The following is a 22504-nucleotide window of genomic DNA, read 5'->3' on the forward strand; positions in this document are numbered from 1 at the left end:
GTCATGGAGACATGGGAAAAAAACAAACTATAATACTAGTTAATAATGAAATACATTAAACATTGTTTAAATATTAAACAGTAAAATACTGCTATATTAAATAAATAATTAAAAATTGCATTTGTCAATGGGAATATAGGCCAATACCACCAATAACAAGGATGGTCTAGTGCAAAGGGTGGCCACAAAACAACAACAACAACAACAAATCAAAAACCACACACACATACAGAAAAGAAGGAAGAGGAAACACATTTAATACTGGTATTGTTTTCAATAACAAATTAAACCAGTGATTCTGAATCCTTCCTGCACATTCAAATTACCTGGAGAACTTTAAAAAAAAAATACTAATGACCAGGTCTTGTCTCAAATTACATGAAAATGGGAATCAAGATTCAGGCATGGATATTTTTAAAAACTCTCCAAATGATTCTAAAATGCAGTCAGGGTTGAGAGCAACTGATTGAAACCTACGTATTTCTTACTGTTCCCTGACTGAGAAGAATTTCCTGTAAGTATATAAATAGAACATTCCTTTATGGTTGGGCATACAAGGGTATCTCCAGTTAGCAGTAACTTACGGAGGGGTAAGTCAAGTTATTAATTTATACTTCATTTCCACTAAAATATCTACTTATACCTCTCTTCATTCCCTGTAATTCTGTACTCTCAAACTCCAAGACCAAGAAGAGTCAAACTACACTTTTATAATAAATTTGTTACATTGAAAATACATTATTCATTCATGCATATAAGTATTTACTGAATGCCTACTATGTGCAAGGCACTGTGTTAAGTACTGCTATACAGGACCATGTCATGGGAGAATAAATAGGGACTGGCTGAAAATTTTTGTTTTTTAGAATAAACAGCTAAAAAATAATGGAATGAAATTAATTACATGGACCTAAATAAGAGACTAAATTATCAAAGAGAAAAAGAGGTGCTTATACTAAGGGTCTGATTTTAAGATAGATGGTTATAGCATATTTGTCCTTTTCCTAATGTTCCTTTACAGTATTTCCATAAGCCTTTGAATATACATAAGGCAAATTCAAAATAGAAAAATAAACCTCGTTCAAAGTAGATGTTCCTAATTTTAACCATGTTCTGTCTCAAGTAAAGTTCATAAACAAGTACAAATACCAAAAATCTTTATGGGAAGGTAGTTCATATTGACTTGTAGTAGTCTTGACAAGTAATCTTACATAAAAATATCACAGATTCTGGTCCTTGACTATTTCATCATGGAGAAAGTTTACACAACATGTAATTTATTTTGGAAACAGATTTATATGCTAAGAAAGCCTAATGTGAACAAATTTGAGTTTTCTTTTATCTTTAAGGAAAGAAGATGCTACGAAGGGAGGAAAATAGGGGTAGAATCTGTTCAAACCTTGTAAGTATGCTAAAATCTAGTAATTTAAAATGCTGACTGTTCTGAAAAGCCTTGTAAATATCATGTGAATAAATATCTTTTCTAGTTACTAGTGGTATGAACTATGTGATTAATTAAAAAATAATTTCTTCTCATTTTTGTGACAGTGTTAAATTTCATTAAGAAGCTAGATAATGTCAGCTTAATACCTATGAAAGGCCTAAATGTTCACCAAAAATATGTTAACCTAGGAGAAAACTGCTGGGAATAAAAATGGAGAAAAAAATCATGTAAGACTGTGATCAGCAAAAATTCCAATGGCAAAAACAGTTTAGGAAAGTAAAGCCTCCTAGTTGCTTTTAAGGAAAAAAAAAACAAAGTGAAATCAAGGTTCAAGGCAAATGGTCACTTGATGTACCTTGGATGCAACATTTTGTCTAAAGTAGAGAAATAGTAAAATATTTCACTAAGTTAAAATATACTTTTTCTATTTTATACCATATTGAATACACACATAAAAATACCAGTGTTTTTCTCTTGTTTCTTTTCAGACAATTAAGCAAATGTTTTCTTTGGTGCCTGGGAGTTTATCAATATTTAGGGATAATGGAAGATAAGAACTCCAAGACTGACAAGCTTAAAATAGAAGATTCAAAATCCTATACCATAAAAATTAGAATCAAAAGTGGACTAAAGAGAAAAGGAGCTTAAAGTTATACTGCAATAGGGCTGATACATATTCTTCCCCAAATCATACTCTGGCTCCCAAAATAAAAAATACTACAGCCTATTGTGGTTTTAATCTGTTTTGAGATTTTTTTCAAATGGAAAGATATTACAGATAGAAACACATCATTCTAGGTTTCAAAATCACCAAAGTCAGTGAGAAGAATGTACATTCATTTAAATGTAATCATTTGTAAATAAAGACATCTTGAAAAGGCTGAACAGTTCAATCAAACTGAAGAATTGATCTTGATTTTTCATTATTCTTTTTAAATAAAGAGCAAGTGTAGATATAGTGTACATACAAGTTGACATTCTGATTCATTCAAAATAGTCACATCCCTTTGCTTGGTTTTGGATGTTCCAGAGACTAAAATTTAATACCATTCATAACATAGTATTTTCAGTAAAAAGAATTATAGAGCAATGAAAAATCAGAAGATGGCTCAGAGAGCCTTATAATCTCTAAATATACACACATTTATAACCTGCATTTATTTTCTAAAGAAACAAATTTTAAGTAATGCTAATTTAACCAATGGAGAAAAAACTTCTATCAAAATATACAATTTCCATTACAGACTAGAAGGCTAATTATTAAAAAAATAGTTGTAAGCCAAAAAGTTTGCTTATATGGATGACAGGCATCATCTCCTTGAAGCACAAAGCATCAAATAAGGTCTTATAAAAGATCAATCTGTGACCTTCATTTTTAAGTTCTTGATAAATTCATAAAGCTTGAGTCTCAATTTCCAGAAATGGAGGAGCCAAATAATTCAGAATCTCAAGTGGGATTTATGCTTTACCATGTACCTGAAAAAAAATATTATGGTAGGTTATAATGACTATAGGAATTTTAGAATTTTTAGAAAAATGCATGTAAAAACAAGCTGACATTTCTTAAAACTTAAAATCAACAGAATAAAATGCTGTTTTCTAGAAAACTAGAAATATAAAGACTTCTGGAATAAGCTAGAATTAACACTCCTCTTATTAAGTAATATAATCTAAGAGCTTCTAGCTAAAATAATATATGTTTCACATATATCATGAGAGACTTGCACCAAAAATGTTACAGATTTTAAGGAGCACACCTCAAAGAGAACCGAGATGCAGTGGTATTTACTGTGATCATATGCTGTTCTTAAATTTGCCAATTACAAAACTGTTATTAATGTAAAGGGCTTTATGAACACTATACTAGTAATTAAAATAAATTTTAAAAATTCATTTCCTTTTGTGAACCATCCATAACACAAATAAATCCAGAATCAGAGATCTTTCAGTACTTGCAAAAACACAGGGTTCTCTTAATCAAAAGTTCCTTGGATAGAAAATAAGCTTCAAAAAGGTCACACAGATCATTAGAGACAGATTACAAAACCAAGACTAAAGTCTAAGTCTTCTGACTCAGTTTAGTGTTACTTCTATCAGGCTATATTAAACTCTCCATCTAAAGTAATTACACAGAAAAAAACTTAATTATTTACTGAAGATAAGCATCAAGTTAATGTTGAAAGAAGGGAATTACGGAATAAGACTGACAACTTTATGGAACTTAAAATTTAACTGAGACAGAAAAATTACAATAAAACACACATAAGCATATTTTAGAATCGGAATTACCTGTCCAATGTTTCCCAAAACCGTAAGAACACTGGTCTATCCAAATGACGTTTGTGATAGCTGAGTTCTAATACTGTTACATCCCATTTCTGAACATTTGGATCCAGACGAACTTCATCATACTTCAGATGGAAGGCTTTAACTATAGATGGGGTGGAGAGAAGTAATCATTTTTTACTCAAAATAAAAAAAAAGAAAAAAATTTCTTTCTTCCACCAACTGAAGCCATATTATAACTAAAGTGATCTTTTAAAATATTGTCTTTAAAAACATTCAGGGTTATACATGCCAGCCACTGGAGACTAAAATGAGAAATAAGGTAAGATAAAATGCATATAGTCTAGTGAAGGACAGTAAGAAAGACTATAAGGGTGGTAGGTTATCACAGAAACACAAGAATGCAACCATACCTTGGAGATATTGTGGGTTCAGTTCCAGACCACCGCAATAAAGTAAGTATCATAATAAAATGAGTTACGCATATTTCCTGGTACCTCATTGCATTTTTATAAAAGTTACGTTAACACTGTATCATAGTCTATATTAAGTGTGCAATAGCATTATGTCTAAAAAACAATGTACATGCCCTAATTAAAATGTACTTTCTTGCTAAAAAATGCTAACAATCATCTGACCCTTTAGCAAGTCCTAATTTTTTTTTGCTGGTGTAGGATTATGCCTCAATGTTGATGGCTGTTGACTGAATAGGGTGTGGTGGCTGATGAAGGTTAGGGTGGCTGTAACGATTTCTGAAAATAAGACAACAATGAAGTTTGCTGCACTGATTGACTCTGCCTTTCACAAAAGATTTCTCTGCAGTATGTGATAATATTTGACAGCATTTTACTTACAGAAGAACTTCCTTTAAAATTGGAGTTAATCCTCTCAAACTCTGCCGCTTTATTATATTTATGTCATGTTCTAAATTCTTTGTTGTCATTTCAACAATGTTTATGGCATCTTCACAAAAGTGCTCACTGGAGTGAATTCTATCTCAAAAAAACCACTTTCTTTGCTCATCTGTAAGAAGGAACTCCTCATCCATTCAAGTTCCAGCATGAGAGTGCAGCAATTCAGTCACATCTTCAAGCTCCACTTCTAATCCTAATTCACTTGCTATTTCCACACCCTATCTTTATTTCCTCCACTGAAGTCTTGAACCTCTCAAAGTCATCTATGAACCATGAAGGTAGGAATCAACTTCTTCTAAACTTCTGGTTATGTTAATATTTTGACTTCCTCCTATTAATCACAAATGTTCTTAATGGCATCTAGAATGGTAAATCTTATCTAGAAAAGTTTCAATTTACTTTTCCCTGATCCATCAGAGGAATCACTATCTATAGCAGCTACAGCATTACAAAACCTATTTCTTAAATAATAAATCCTGAAAAGTCTAAATTACTCCTTGATCTATGGGCTTAGGAATAGATGTGTTAGTAATCATGAAAACAACATTCATCCCCTTGAACACCTTTATCAGAGCTCTTGGGTGACTAGGTACATTGTCAATCAGCACTAATATTTTGAAAAGAATCTTTCTTTCTGAGCAGTAGGTCTCAACAGTGGGCTTAAAATATTCACTGAACCCTGCTGTAAACCGATGTGCTGTCATTCACGCTTTTTTGTTCCATTTCTAAAGCACAGGCAGAGTAGAGTTAGTATAATTCTTAGCTGCCCTAGGATATTTAGAATGGTAAGTGACCACCGGTTGCAACTTGAAGTCCCCAGCTGTATTAGCCCCTAACAAAAGAGTCAGTCTGTCCTCTGAAGTCTTGAAGCCAAAGCACAGACTTCTTTGCAACTATAAAAGTACCAGATGGATCTTCTTCCAATAACCGGCTGTTTCATCTACGATGAAAATGTGTTGTTTAGTGTAGTCAACTTCATCAATAATATTCACTGTATCTTCTGGATAACTTGCTGCAGCTTCTTTATCAGCACTTGCTGCTTCACCTTACACTTTTATGTTATAGAGATGGCTTACTTCCTTAAATCCATGAACCATCCACTGCTACCTTCCAACTTTTCTTCTGCAGAATTTTCTCCTCTCTCAGCCTTCACAGAACTGAAGAGAGTTAGGGCATTGCTCAGGATGAGGCTGTGGCTTAGCAGAATATTATGGATGGTTTGATCTGTTTTCCATACCAATCAAGCTTTCCCCATATCAGCAATACAGTTGTTTTGCTTTCTTATTATTTGTGTGTTGACTGGAGTAGCACTTTTAACTTCCCTGAAGAAGTTTTCCTTTGCATTCACAACTTAGCTAACTGTTTGGCATAATAGGACTAGCTTTTGTCCTGTCTCAGCTTTTGACATGCCTTCCTTACTAAGCTTAATCATGTCTAACTTTTGGTTTAAAATGAGAGATGTGCAACTCTTCCTTTCATTTAAACACTCGGAGGTCACTGTAGGGTTATTAATTAATTGGCTTAATTTCAATACTGCTGTGTCTCAGGAAAAAGAGAGGCCTGAAGAGAGAGAGAGAGAGAGATGAGGGACTAACTGGTCAGTGGGGCAGTCAGAACAACAGTTATCAATTTAAGTTTGCCATCTTATATGGTTGTGGTTTGTGGTGCCCAAAACAATTTTAATAGTAATATCAAAGATCAGTAGTTCCAAATCACCATAACAGATATAAAAATAATGAAAGTTTGAAATATTGTAAAAATCACCAATACGAAAGAGACACACACTGTTGGACAAATGGTGCCAATAGACTTATCAACACACAGGTTGCCACAAACCAATTTGTTCACAAAAAAAATTCTGCAAAGCATGATAAAGCAAAGCACAAAACAAGCTATGCCTTGTACCTTACACACACAAATTCAGTCAAAAACCTTGCAAAAGTACTGATGTCTAACCTAAGATCTAAAGGCCAAGTACGAATTAAGCGAGCACAGAACAAAAGTGACCTAGTGAACAAGATGATCATGCTCAAAGAGAAAATGGATTAGTCTACAAACTAGAGAAAGTTAATAGAACTGCATCGTGCAAAATAATGTAGGGAAGGGATATATATAGCACAGAGGTTCAGAAAAATGTTAGGCTTGCAGGCCACATTAAGTAGTTTTTATAATATTTAAGTGACATGGAGAATCACTGTAAAGTATTTAGTAGAGAATAATTACAGTTTATTAAGCTAGAGGATAAAGAGAGAATTTTCTTCAATAGAATAGAATATATATGGGTGGCAAGAGATAAGTGGGGAATGAAAACTAACAAAATTTGGTAAGAAATGATGAAGAGAAAAAAACTGCTAGGAATTTTAATGGTGTTTTTTGATAGCTACTATAAATGGGACTGCCTTCTTGATTTCTTTTTCAGCTAGTTCACTGTTCATGTACCACCATGCTAGTGGTTTTTGTATGATGATTTTGTATCCTGCAATTTTACTGAATTCATTTACCAGTTCTAAGAGTATTTTTGGTAAAGTCTTCAGGTTTTTCTAAATATAAGATCATGGCATCTGCAAACAAGAACAATTTAACTTCCACTGGGGAAAAGATAGTCCTCAATAAATGATGCACGGAAAACTGTATATCTCTATATACAGAAGAATGAAACTAGATTCCTACCTCTCACCCCACACAAAATCAACTCAAGACCTAAATATAAGACCCCAAATTATAAAATTACTGGAAGAAAACATAGAGAAAACACTTCAGGACATTGGTCTGGGAAAAGGCTTTATGAATAAAAGCACTGGCAACAAAAACAAAAATAAACAAATGAGATTATATCAAACTAAAAAGCTTCTGCACAGTAAAGGAAACAATCAACAGAGTGAAAAGACAACCTAAAGAATTGGAGAAAATATTTGCAAATTACTCATCTGACAGGCGATTAATACTCAGAATACACTAGAAACTTAAAAATTTCAAAGCATAAAAAAATCAGATTTTATAATGTGGAAATGATCTAAACAGACATTTCTCAAAAGAAGACACAAAAACAGTCAACAAATATATTAAAATACGCTCAATGTCACTAATCGTCAGGAAATGCAAATCAAAACCACAATGAGGTATCATCTCACTCCAGTTGGGATGGCAATTATAAAAAAGACAAGAAAATACCAAATGCTCCAGAGGATGTGGAGAAAGGGCAACTCTTACACATTGTTGGTGGGAATATAAACTAGTAGAGCCACTATGGAGAACAGTCTAGAGTTCTCAAAAAACTACCAATAGAACTACCATATGATCCAGCAACCTCATTAATGGGCATTTATCCAAATGAAAGGAAATGAGTATACTGAAGAGATATCTGCACCCCCACGTTTAATGCATTCTACTCACAGTACTATTCACAACAGCAAAGATAGGTAATCAACCTAAGGGTCCAACAACAGATAAATGGATAAAGAAAATGTGGCATACATGTACACAATAAAATACTATTCAGCCATAAAAAAATTGAAATCCTGTCATTTGTGGCAACATGGATGGAAATGGAGGACATTATGTTAAGTGAAACAAGCCAGAAACATAAAGTTAAACACCACAAGTTCTCTCTCATATGTGGAAGCTAAAAAAAAGTTGAACTCATAGAAGTAGAAAGTGCAACAGAAAATACTAGTGGCTGGGAAGAGTAGAGGGGAGGGAGGAATAGAGAGAGATTTGTTATGGCTGGATAGAAGAAATAAGTTCGAGTGTTCCATACCACTATAGGATTACAGTTAACAATAATACATAGCTTCAAATAGCTAGAAGGAGGATACTGACTATTCCCAAAACAAAGAATGATAAACATTTGAGATGATAGCTATGCTAATTACAATAATCTGATAACTATATATTGTATGTATCAAAACATCACTATATACCCCATAAATATGTACAATTATATGGCAATTTTAAAAGTTACACTAAAAAACTGTAATCAAAGATATATCTAACATATATTGTCTACTACATATTAGGCACTATTGTAGGCACTAAAGACACATAGTGACCAAGACAAAGTCTCCACCCTAAAGGAGTTTATATTCTAAGAGTCAACAGTTTAACAGATAAATATACAATATTCAGACAGTATAAATGCTACTGAGGAAAAATAAGGCAGAATAAGGACATACTACATGTGTGGGAGGTTTTTGTCAACAGTATTCAGAGAGGGGTTCTCAAGATTGTCTAGCAGCAGGTAATTGAAAAAACAAGTTCTGCAAAGATTTGGGAGAGGAAGATTTTAGGCAGAAGGAACAGCTGACACAAAGATCCCAAGACGGAAGCATGCATGGAATGTCCTATGTTGAAGAATAATTTTTTAAAAAAATGTTAAGAAACGTTACACTTGCTATTTTGTTTGTTTGGCTGGTTAGTCGGTTTGAGACAGGGTCTCATTACGCAGGCCAGGGCCTCAAACTTCCGGGCTCAAGTGACCCTCCTGGCCCAACCTCTCTAGCAGCTGGGACTGCAGGCACACACCACCACAACCAGCTTCAGTTTAACTTTTTTTGTAGGCAATGGCCTATATATACATTCTCAGCTACAGTGTAAGAAATCTGAATTTTATTCCACATGTGATAGATAGTAAGCCACTGGAAAGTTTACAAGAAGCAGGTGAAATTATATGATTGCCATTTTTAAAAGACAACTCTGGATTGTTCAGCAGGTGATACATTCTAGGGCAAAATTTCCCAATTAGTTGTACTAAAAACAGGTTAGGTTATAAAATAATGACTTACAATCTTTTTATCTCCTTAATAATCAAGTTGAATCATCCCAGCTAGTTATCATTATATCTGCAATCCCTTTATTATCAAGGGAGCTTTTGTTTTGCATGTGCATGTACAAATGTTGTCCCCCCCCCCCCAATTTTTTACTTTTTCACTAGCATATGATTATGATCCGTATCATAACCTGGTATAAGAGGTTCTAAAGAGAAAACAATTGACTTTAAGTTTTTTCTCATAGCTATTTTATGGATTGCTTGTTTCATATTGCTTGCTAGCATATTGGCTTTTAATGTTAACAACTAATCAAGATTCAATTCTTGATAAAAATTTAAAATGAATAATTTGTGCCCAGAAAAATAAACTTATTTCTAATTTATTTGCTTTTATAAATAAGTCTCTTCATCAGACATGAATTTAATCAAACAAATTCATTAAAGGGGCTACATGTAATAATGTTCAAAAAACTTACTTGCAAAGTAGTATTCATATGTGTAAAATAAATTTGTCAATTAAAAAAATTTTTTAAACTCATGCATTCAGTGTAAATCAACATTTTAATCATTTCCATTCTGCTTAGGTGTTCTTTTCTAACTTGTTCAGCTATTTGCTAATCATTCTTCAGAATGCATGTAAGTTACATTTTTTAAAATGATCAAACTGAAGCCATAATGGCCTACAGTCTTCTTTAATAATTTCAACAGATTTCATCTTTATTGATATTTATTTTTCCACCAGAATAGACAACTTTTAAATTTAAAGCTGGGATACTAGAGTCCAAAAAGTGTAAGTTGCTAATTTTTAAAAACATATAAAGTTTCACTCATATTTTATTCGCATGAAGCAATGCTGTGAAACAAACTTACACCAACATATTATCATTAAAAAAATCTTTCTTATTCAGAAAAAGTATTAGAAGTTTTTAAGCCTCTGGAAGTTAAAAACAAGAAGTAAGCCAGGCGTGGTGGCTCACGCCTGTAATCCCAGCACTTTGGGAGGCCGAGGCGAGCGGATCCCGAGGTCAGGAGTTTGTGACCAGACCAACATGATGAAACCCCGTCCCTACTACAAATACAAAAACTAGCCAGGCATGGTGGCGTACGCCTGTAATCCCAGCTACTCAGGAGGCTGAGGCAGGAGAATTGCTTGAACCTGGGGGTTGCAGTGAGCCAAGATTGCACCCCAGCCCGGGCAACAGAACAAGACTCCATCACCAAACAAACAAAAAAGAAGAAAAAGAAATAAAATTCTTTTGTAAGAAGCCAGTTTTATGGTGGCACAACGAATTACAAAATATTTCACACAACTCAGAATTGCTTGTTTTTGCAAACTTTATGAATGCTGCCAACATTTTTTTGGGGAAAGCAACAAAGCAAAAGAGATCAAAGAGGTGCCATTTTAAATAATATTTAGATATACTGATGGCATGACAAATGATAAAGGGATAATACAGAAGATGATTAAATAAAAATATTTTTTCAATGGTAGCTAGCAATAATTTGAAGAAATTTATCATTAAAAATATCTTGAGAGGGGCTTCAAGATAGCTAACCAGAGGCATCTGGCACCTGCCTCCTCCAAAAAGAAGAACCACCTTCTGTAAGTTACCAGGAGGGTAAAAGAAACAAACAAAAAGAACCAAAATAGTGAGCAGATAATCACACTTTGAATAGATGATCTAAGAGAGTGCACTGGAATTCAAAAGATAAAGTGAGCAGAAATACCTAAGGCAAGGAAGGAGAAGGGAAGTCAGGATGGGCTCACCAGTGAGGTAAGGGTGAGAGACCCCTAATGGTCCACATTCCCACATCAGACTCCTGCAATCCTAGCCAGGGGAGAGCCACATGACACTCAGGGGTCCTGACACCAACACAGAAAGCTGCCTAGAGACCACAAGATGCTCCAGATAGGAGGTTCATGCTTGGGTCCTACACATGCCCTAAGCAGCTGCATGCAGCACAGCGCCATTTCGAGGGTTCGGCCCCCACCAGACTGCATCCTACCCTGGGGCCCAAGAGTCCTTACACCCTAAGTCGGGGGTGGGGGAAGCACCTGAGGACAGCCCCCCACCCCCTGCCAACCTGCAGACAATGATGATACCTAAGTGCAAGCCACTGGCAGTGACCCCACAACTCCAACAGTCGTGTATTTAAAAGCACCCTGAGGACAGATTCTCCCAATCACAGCCACCAACCGGCGGAAGCTCACATGCCCCAGATGCCTGCCTACTGGCTGTTGCCACTGAAAACAATGCTGCCCTCCCCAGCAGCAGGACCCAAGTGCTGGTAGCACGCTGCCAAGGACCTGAAGAACACCCCACCCCTGCCTGCGACCTAGAGGCCTGAGGACAGGCCAACTTGGCTGGGCTCTGTCCTCCCCTTCTGCCGCCCTAGCAATGCCTGAGCACACATTTTGGGGCCTGAGGGTGGCCCTGCGACATCCTCCACTGTTGGCACCTGAACACTTTTCCCAGGGGCAGAAGACACGCCCAACCAACCTGCCACTACCACAATTGTTACCCACCCACACACACCCCCTGTGGGCCTGCACACTGTCCTGTCCAGCCCATCAAAGCCACAATCGGTAACAGTGTGGACCTCTGGGGAGCCAGAGGTTGCCCCTTCACTGCTACTGCCATTGCCCACTGCCCAGAAACCTGACCTGCTCACCCTCCAGGCTCACCACTGCCACTGCTGGCACCCAAGATGATGTCTGGACCCACTAGCACAGGTGGGGAGCTAGCCCAAGGACTAGCCTGCCTGATGTCACTGACCCCAGCAAAACTTCACCACACCCTCCACTAACAAGCATACCTTAAGCCACTGAGGAAACCACAGACACCACTGACGCTGTTTATAGGTAAGAAATTACACAGCCAGTACGAAGAACCAAAGCCAAAGTGCCCCACCCAATCAAAATCATAGGTACATCTTCGGAGAAAAGTCCTCCCCTAAAAAAGCAAATTCAAAAAACTAGAAGAAGCAATGTTTATACCAGATGTGCAGATATCAACACAGGACACAAGAAACAGAAAAAGTAAGAAATCATGATACCTCCAAAAAAAAAAAAAAAAACAATAATTCTCCAGATACAGATCCCAATGAAAAATAAACTGAGGAAATAGCAGAAAAAGAATTCAAAATAATGATGTCACAGAAACTGAGTGGAATACAAGAGAACACAGAAAAACACTGGAGAACTGCTTCAGGACACTGGTCGAGGTAAGGACTTCATGGCTAAGACCTCAAAAGCACAGGCAACAAAAATAGATGGAATTATATTAAAGTAAAAGTTTCTGTACAGCAATGGAAACAATAAACAGTGTGAAGAACAACCTGTTGAATGGGAGAAAATATTTGCAAACTATTCTTCCAACAAGGGACTAATATGCAAGAAACTCAACAATTTAAAAAAAATCCCATTAAAAAGTGGGCAAAGGACATGAACGGACATTTCTCAAAAGGTAACATACAAATAAATGGCAAACAAATATATGAAAAAATATTCAACATCACTAACCATCAGGGAAGTGCAGATCAAAACCACGATGAAATATCATCTTACCCCAATTAGAAGGGTTATTACTAAAAACAAAATAACAGATGCTGGCAAGGATGCAGAGAAAAGGGAACTCCTACACTGTTGGTGGAAATGTAAGTTAGTAGAGCCACTACAGCAAACAGTATGAAGATTTCTCAAAACTAAAAACAGAACTACTGGATGATCCAGCAATCCTACTACTGGGTATTAATCAAAAGGAAAGAAAATCAGTTTATCAAAGGGATACTTGCACCCCTTGTTTACTGTAGCACTATTCACAATAGTCAACATTTGGAATCAACCTAAATCCATCAACAGATGAATAAAGAAAATGTAGTATATATACACACTGAAATACTGTGTGGCCATAAAAAAGAATGAAATCCTGTCATCTGTGGCAAGGCGACATGGATAGAACTGGAAGGTCATTCTATTAAGTGAAAGAAACCAGGCACACAAAGACAAATTTTCCCATGTTCTCACTTATATGTGGGAACGTTAAAAGTTGATCTCATGGAAGTAGACAGTCAAATGGTAACATACTAGAGGGTTGGAAGGGTGTGTGTATGTGTGTGGCAGGAGGGAAGGAGAGGGATGAAAAGCAGTTGATTAATGTGTATAAACATACAGGTAGAAGAAATAAATTCTTTTTTTAATTTACAACTTTTAAGTTCAGGGGTACATGTGCAGGATTGTTACATAGTTAAACATATGCCATGGTGAACAGCTGCACAAAGGAATAAATTCTAATGTTCAAAAGCACAGTAGGAGGCTATACTTAACAATAATGTATTATATATTTCTAAACAGCTAGAAGAGATGACTTGAAATGTTCCCAAAACACAGAAATAATAAACACTCAAGGTGATACATACCCTAAATACTCTTTGATCATTACACATTCTATCCATGTAACAAAATATCACATGTACACCATAAATATATACAAGTATTATGTATCAACAAAAAAAAATTTTAAATGTCAACCAACAAATAAATATAGCCACGTCACGTATAACATATCTAAAATATATCCAGATATCAGCTTAAACTTATTCTAAATTTGTAAAGATTTTATTTGGCAATTTTATGCAAATCAGTATTTAATCTTCTCTCAAATGATGTATTTCATTATAATTATGCAACATTAACAAAATATAATACAATTTTCTATCAAGGCCCACAGAGATGCTCCCAAATACCCTCAGTTTTCCCCCATTGCTGTACAGTGTAATCTGATGGAGAAAATGACTGGAGGAAGCCAGAGAGTGAAAGCAGGAAAGATCAACTAAGAGCTAAGAGATAATATACTCTCAAGTTTCTGGCTTAGGCAAATTACTGAAAAGGACTAACATAATAAGAAATAGTTTGAGGAATAAGGAAGAGAGTAAAACAATCAATTCCATTTGGAAACGGTTGAGTTTGACGTACCAATGAGATATCACAGAGAAGTTATCTCATAGTGAGTGAGGTATATAGGTCCAGAACATTGAGCTAGAGACATAATTTTTAGAATAAGGGAAAATAAATGGTAATTGAAAGCTATGAGATCTTCTTGAGAGGGCATTTAGAATTACGGGAGAAGAGAAATAGGGACATAACCATATACATTTGATCCTTGAACAATACAAGTTCCAACTGAGTGGGTCCATTTATACGTGGATTTTCTTCCGCCTCTGCCACCTGGGACAGCAAAACTAACCCTTCCTCCTCCTCAACCTACTCAGTGTGAAGACAATGAAGATGAAGACCTTTATGATAACCCACTTCCACTTAATGAACAGTAAATGTATTTTCTCTTTCTTACGATTTTCTTAACGTTTTCTTTTCCTCTAGCTTACTTTATCATAAGAATACAGTATACAATGCTAACGTAAAATATTTGTTAATCGACTGTTTATGTTATCAGTTAAGGTATCCAGTCTACAGTAGGCTATTCGTATGTATGTTTGGGATAAGTCAACAGTTATATGGGAGTTTTCAACTGTATGATATTGAAGGGTCCACTGCAGTTGATAACCAGAGGAAAAGTAGCAAGGAAATCTGAGACAAAGCGTAACAGGTACTTGGAAAGCAACTTAAAAAGGAGTAAAGGAGTGAACAGAATCAAATTCTGGTAAGTTAAAAGTATCCAATATTTGAGTCACTGGTGACTTCAGTGAAAATAGTTTTAGTACAGAGCAAGAGCCAGACTACCGGGGATTTGAACAGAAAATGAGTTGGTAGAGACAATTCTTTCCAAAGTGTAGCTATAAAAGGAAAAAGAAGAAGCTAGGGGAAAGGGTGAGGTCAACGGTAACGGTTTTGTTTTGTTGTTTAAAATGGAAGGGGAAAGAGTATCCTTAAATGCTGAGAAAAAGGAGTCAGTTTAGAAGGAATAGGTGAAAGAGAAAGAACAGTTCATGAAAGTAAATCACTGATGATTGTTAAAAGAAACTTCTCTAAATCCTTATCTAAATTTCAGAAGACTAAATTTGAACAAAAATTAAAATTTTATATTCTTAATGAATTTCATACAACATTTATATCTTAAAGACATCCTAATCATTTTTTGTTGAAATATTATTCAACAAGGCAAGCAAGTAGGTAAAAAAGAATTCTTGTTGACATTTTACTTTCATTAAAATTCCCATTCTCTTTTTATTTAATTTTCTATTTACCAACTCTGTGCATCACTCAAGTTTCAGAAATAACATAAAAAGCTATCATAATGTCAGTTGCTAGGCCCAACCTGCAGACCCTGGCCGAACGACAGAAGGAAAATGTACGCAGACACAGGTTTTTTCCTGGATGTGCAGCTAGGGGACTGGGCCACTCACAGACATCGAGGAGGTAAAGAGTCACAGCAGACGCAGCCCTGACACGCTGGCTTGTTTTTATTACAGATTTAATGACAAAGGTTTTGAGTCAATACACTTGTGGGTAATTAACGTGGTCGCCACAGCCTCGCCACCCCACCACGCCACCTCCAACCCCACCCCTCCCCCGCCCACCACCCCCACCCCCGACTCCTGCGGTTGACTAAAGGCCAGGTTCCCGGAGGCCTAAGTAAACTAACTTATCTAGATCAATTTCTTTACATTCCCAGGTTATCTAATCTTTGCTATCAGGCTCCAGATAAGACAATCCGGTTGACTTCAGCGAAATTATCTTTCAAAGCTTTTGCAAAACCTCCCAGCCTTCCAAGAAGGTTTGCATCTTTTTTCTATAATTTCTCCCACCACCCTGACCAATCTCCTACAGTCAGTAATATTAGAATTCTTTGTTTTTAAATGAATGAAGGTAATAGAAGAACAAATGACTAAAACTTTCAAGCCTGGCTACTTTCTAAGGAAAAATGATGGTACCACTAACAAAAACTGGGGCTGCTAAAAACATAAGACATTTCAGAATAGTACAGTCGACATTCACAATAACTAACGGGCGGATCACAAGGTCAGGAGATCGAGGCCATCCTGGCTAACACGGTGAAGCCCCCTCTCTACTAAAAATACAAAACATTAGCCAGGCGTGGTGGCGGACGCCTATAGTCCTAGCTACTGGGGAGGTTGAGGCAGGAGAATGGCGTGAACCCAGGAGGCGGAGCTTGCAGTGAGCTGAGATCACGCCACTGCAATCCAGCCTGGGCGACAGAGCCAGACTCTGTCTAAAAAAAAAAAAAAAACTGGCATCAATTTTAATCAAAATCTACGGACAGGCAACAGTATTAATTTTTTTCTTTTTTGAGATGGAGTTTCGCTCTTGTTGCCCAGGCTGAAGTGATCTTGGCTCACTGCAACCTCCGCCTCCCGGGTTAAGCGATTCTCCTGCCTCAGTCTCCCAAGTAGCTGGGGTTACAGGTGTGCACCACCATGCCTGGCTAATTTTGTATTTTTAGTAGAGACAGGGTTTCACTATGTTGGTTAGGCTGGTCTCGACCTCCCGACCTAAGGTGATCTGCCTGCCTCAGCTTCCCAAAGTGCTGAGATTACAGGCGTGAGCCACTGTGTCTGGCCAACGATTTTTAAGTGATCTAAAAATAATTACTAATGTTGTGGGATAGGCAATATTCACTTTCAGATATACCTATACAGAAAGTATTAATGTACAAAACTTTTAAAAATATGTCACAGATGCTTAAACATTAACATGTTACTTAACAGCAATCTTTTGATATATACATCATATGCGCAGAACTATATGACTCTCTTAAATAAAGTGAGAACATTTCTATACTGGATAAGCAGTAAATACAAAGAGAATCTTACTTTTAGCAAATATATCAACTGGTGATCCATCAGGCAAAAGCCACGGCCAACCTTTGAACTGCCATGCAGGACCCTGCACAAAAACAGCTACAACGCGGTCCCTACAAGTAGAAAAGTGGGTGGGGGAAGGTAAAGGAAAGAGGGAGCTTATTTCAAACTTGAGCTTTAGCTACTATAAATCCCTTAGGCAACAGTCCCATAAACATTCATGTGATAAGAGTCTCATCAATCCTTCTATGAAGCAAATATAGTACTTACCACCTTTTCAATATGATACTGCCATTAGAATGTATTAATGATTGTTATACTTCCCATTTATCTGGTTTTTACACCTAAGTCTTTTAAACATAATTCAATGGACAATACTTGTATGTAATCTTGTTTGCCCTTTCTGTTCCCTTCTGTTAATTAGAGTAGTGGCCCACTTTTCCAATGCAATAGGGAATAGTGGTTGATAACTATTAATCAAAAAAGTTGTTTAAAAAATCACTTAAAATTCAAACACATCTTAAATATTTTACTTTAACTAAAAACATTACATTATGGGAATTCATCAACCATTTTACGAGGTCCCAGGGCCTTATCTGAGTTCTTGTGATTACTTAGGAAGTAATCTGAGTATAGAAACCATTTAGACTTTTATAATTTTTGCAATTGTTTTACAACTGTTTCATTCACCCTAAATTTATAAGTATTTTTTAAAGCATTTTTTTCCCAACCAAACAACCTAGTTTTCCTAGAAAGAACAAACTTCTTTGTAGGCCCTCAAATTTCATTATTTTACAAAATATTTAATTGAATTCAGAAATTATAAGTAGTACTGCCATAAACAATTAAAGCCAATAACTAAAGAGGTGGGAACAAAACAACATCAGCAATAATGGTTAACATTAGTAACATTTACTGAGCATTTACTATGTGTCAAGTGCCATTTTAAGGACTTTATACATTACTTATGAGGTTAACACATTTAATCTTCAAAACAATCCAATGACCTCACTGGACACTATTAGAAACCCCATTGTATAAATGAAGAAACAAGTGCATGGGCATGTTGGAGAAGAGAAAGGAGGAAGGTAGAAGTACAGAGAAAAGGAAGAAGGGAAGAAGAGAAGGAGGAGAATAAATTACTACGATGGGGCACTGGGTATGCTACTGTTCCTATTTAACGGCAGATAAATCATGAGAATAGCCATCTCAGTATTATTATGAAAATAGTTTTGACCTTGCAACTCTGTGAAAGGGTCTTAGGAATGACCTGAGGTCTGCAGACCACACTTTGATAACCACTGCAATTAATGAAGACTGCAGACATACAAAAAAACATTAAACCAGGGTTACCTTCTATTCAAGCAAAGATCTACAACTATTAAAAACTGCAAGCTTAAAGTTCTCAACCTGCTCAAAATCTCTGAGGCTAAAATTAAATCTTAAGTTAAAGAATTTCCCCTTTCATAGGATACATGCCTCAAACTGTCAAAATCATCTTTGGCAATGCAGCACACTATTAAATAATCTTTCAATTTTATGATGTAACAGTTGAAAGCCCAAGATGCCTGCCAAAGCAAAGGGAATTTGCTGGACAGAGGTCACTTATATTCTACTGGGTCTTATAGCATCAGCACAGAAGCAGGATAATAAAAATGTTATTCCCCATGAATTCTTGGAAGGACAACTAAAGGAAAAGAAAAATAAGGAAGTAGGGAAAATGCTGGAGGCTTCAATGGCTGGAGACCCTAACTAATATACACAAGCAGTATTTTACAGCACAGTGATGACGTGTGTATACACTGTATTATTTCTGCAAATATACTGCAAACATAAAATACAAGTGATATAACTTTCCTACTTGGGTTTAAGCTTGATATCTGAAATTCTCATCTTACTCCCTTTCTATATTACTCAAAGTATCTATTAGGTACCAGAGAAGAATTATAATTTAAATATATATATATGTGTGTGTGTGTGTGTGTGAGAGAGAGAGAGAGAGAGAGAGAGAGAGAGAGAGAGAGAGAGAATTATCCTACCAGTCTTGAGGTGTAAGTTTAAGGGGCCGGTCTACTACTCTATAAGATACTGTGACACTAATTAATTGCAGTGCCCCCTGGTTGCAATTTTCTTAAGAAAATTTTTAACATTAATATTCTCAATGCCTTGACTTCTTAATGCCTGAAAACTAACAAGTACTTCAAAGGTAAATTCATCTAATGTGCCATGTGTTGCATTCTCTTTATCACAGATATATACTCAACTTTTACTCCCGGTTAAATAAATAAAGTAATTTGTGTGTCTAAATTTATAGGCACTTTATATTATAAACAGCTTAATATTTTGTTAAATGACATTTAAATTCAATAAAAGGGTTAAACCATGATAAAAGAGCTGTTCCTATTTTTATTACATTATTCCCTTACAATAAAAGTATGCCTTCATTTTTTTCTTACCAGAAAATTGAAATTCTCCAAACCAAAAATCTAAACATAGAATACCTTACAACATTAGTCTAATTTGCTGGGTTCTACAAGCTGATCCAGAACAAATGAGCAAGTGGAAAGAATTTTTTACACTGGGTTTTCCAGAAGTTGGAATGTTTCTTCTTATAAGTAAAATCAAGTTTATCTACCCAAAATATAAAGTTATTGAGGAATTATTAGAATGTTAACATTATTGATGACCAAACTAAATATATATTAACATGCTTTTCAAAGACAGTTTCTATTTAGAACCCATGATAAAATTTGATAATTGCTCACACGAGAAAAAACAACCAACAATATACAGAAAACAAAAGAATATTTAAAAAATATAGGCTGCCAGGTGCAGTGGCATGTGCCTGTAGTCCTAGCTACTTGGGAGCCTGAGGCAGGAGGACTGATAGAGCCCAGGAGTTCAAGTTCTGCCTGGGCAACATAGTGAGACCCCCATCTCCTAAAAAGCAACATCATCAACGGCAATAACAACATTCATTCTCTTGGGTTCAACACCTGTGAAAAGATATATATATATATATATATATATATATAGACTATCTTACCAGTCTTGAGGCATAAGTTTAAGGGGCTGGTCTACTACTCTATAAGGTACTGTAACACTAATTGCAGTGCCCCCTGGTTGCATCTGGTCTTTTCTTCTTTGTATTAGAGTTTCATTTTCTCGTTGACAACCCTGTTTCTTCTTTTCATCTGATGGGACAAATCTTTGAAAAAACAGAGATGAGAAAAAGTCAAATGTATTCCATGTGATGAAAACGGGAAGATAAACTATAATTTGAAATAATTTTTTTTTTTTTTGAGATGGAGTTTTTTTCTTATTGCCCAGGCTAGAGTGCAGTGGCGCAATCTCGGCTCACTGCAACCTCTGCCTTCCGGTTTCAGGCGATTCTCCTGCCTCAGCCTCCCAAGTTGCTGGGATTACAGGTGCCCGTCACCACGCCCAGTTAATTTTTTTGTATTTTTAGTAGAGACGGGGTTCACCATGTTGGTCAGGTTGGTCTCGAACTGTTGACCTCGTGATCCACCCGCCTCTGCCTCCCCAAAGTGCTGGGATTACAGGCATGAGCCACCACGCTAGGTCTGAAATAATTTTTTAAACATTAATTAGTTTTAAACTAAAGATGTTTGTTTTTAAATAAACCTGCTCTGCCAAGTACAGATCATGGAGTGTATAGGTCTTTCCTCTGTATACCAAATAGGACTCAAGCTCACTCAGATCCTAAGTTGGGGTGTGTGTGTGTGTGTGTGTGTGTGTGTGTGTGTAACCCACAATTTATATTCATTCAACTAGCACTTAGCGTTTTCCACACTAATACTGAATTTCTCAAATTCTATTATAAGAAAACTTCATGATAAAGAGGAATTTTATTAGAAATCAAAAGGTCATTTGAAATGAAAAAGTTGTTGTGGCTAGTAGGCTTCTTTACTCTGCGACAGCCTATCCAGGAGCTTCACAAAACTTTTTTTTTTTTTTTTTTTAAGATTTTATGCTTCAGCAAAATTACAAAAATACCATCAAACTTCAGAGTAGCCTTGAAAATTTTAAAGTATGAAAATTAAATCAGTGCATGCTGATAACCTGCTATTATTATCAACTAGTGGCATTTATCAACTTACTTATGTGGATCCATTCTCAAGACAGATATTCTTAAAAATAACTTAGCAATCTGGATAGCTATTACCACCTGTAAAATTTGCTAGTGTTCACAAAGCATTTTAAAAGTCTTATTTTCTAAATATATACATAATCCTAACAGTCCAATAACATATTTTATTAACTATGATCTAGTCGCTCCAATAAAATGGAGGGAATACAATCAATATATTGAAAATATCATTCTGCTTCTAAAGTTTAAAAGAGATGAAAGCGTGAAAGGACCAAAAAGCACAGGAGAACTTGCACTAATTAGAGTTCTCTGAAAAACTTCAATTCCACATATTGGATTCATCACATAATACTAATTTTATTGTCTAGAAAGTTTTTAGTTCATGGTGATAATGATGATACTGAACTTTGCTTCTGAGCTGATTGTTCTCACATCCATTTTACATTTGGTTAAAAAGTAAGATTTCTATATCATTTAAAAATTTCCCCCAGTAATCATTTGCTTTCTATGGCATTTGGTTTATTTATTGATCAAGCTCACTTAGAAAATGCCAGACAGTACTAGTACTTTGAATAATGAAACACATTATTTAGAAAATTTAATATGTGTGCATTGTTTGAAATTGCATTCTAATAAAAAGCCACAACAAAAATGTTTTAAGTTAATAGTATGTGCAATATATTGTGCTATAAGTTTTATAATACACATAGTTGTACAAAACATAGTCCCTGCCCTCTTGAACTTATGTTCCACACACACAGAACAAAGGGATTCTACTGCCAAGAGAAATGCTTTGTTTTATCTCAATCTATAACTACATGGGATTTAAAATGTTTAAGTTGTTAAATATGACTGCAACTCCCTCTTTTCTCGCTTCTGAAATTTTAACACGGTGTTAAAGTTTAAATTTACTTGTGCAAAATTACTTATAAACTTATAAACAAATTACTTATAATCATATGACTAGAACGTAAAATACATATGAATTAGTGATCTATTACAATACCAAACTAATAAAAAGTCTATTATACACCTATTTCAACTTTTGCATGTCTACACATTGGTTGATATGGTTTATAAAAGTTCAGAAACATTAACATGGTTTTTACAATTAACCACCGTCCTAGAATTTTTAGATGCTGTAGCATGTTAATTTCTGATTATATCTAAGTATTTTCTTAGAATTACAGTCATCTCTATTAGCA

General features: G+C 35.6%; 1 protein-coding gene across 2 annotated transcripts in view; it reads right to left on the reverse strand.

Moving 5' to 3' along the window:
* Window positions 1–236: 236 nt before the first annotated feature.
* Window positions 237–22504, reverse strand: part of CDC73 (cell division cycle 73) — a 131348-nt gene continuing 109080 nt past the window's right edge. For both annotated transcript variants that reach the window (XM_055235011.2, XM_063613733.1), the window contains 4 exons: window positions 20235–20396; window positions 17201–17301; window positions 3734–3875; window positions 237–2920 (listed from right to left, as the gene is read on the reverse strand). In XM_055235011.2, the coding sequence (XP_055090986.1) occupies window positions 2884–2920; window positions 3734–3875; window positions 17201–17301; window positions 20235–20396 (442 nt within the window). In that variant the 3' untranslated portion in view covers window positions 237–2883. The remainder of the gene's footprint in view (window positions 2921–3733; window positions 3876–17200; window positions 17302–20234; window positions 20397–22504) is intronic.

Source organism: Symphalangus syndactylus, chromosome 19, assembly GCF_028878055.3.
Source record: "Symphalangus syndactylus isolate Jambi chromosome 19, NHGRI_mSymSyn1-v2.1_pri, whole genome shotgun sequence".
NCBI classification, from domain to species: Eukaryota; Metazoa; Chordata; class Mammalia; order Primates; family Hylobatidae; genus Symphalangus; species Symphalangus syndactylus.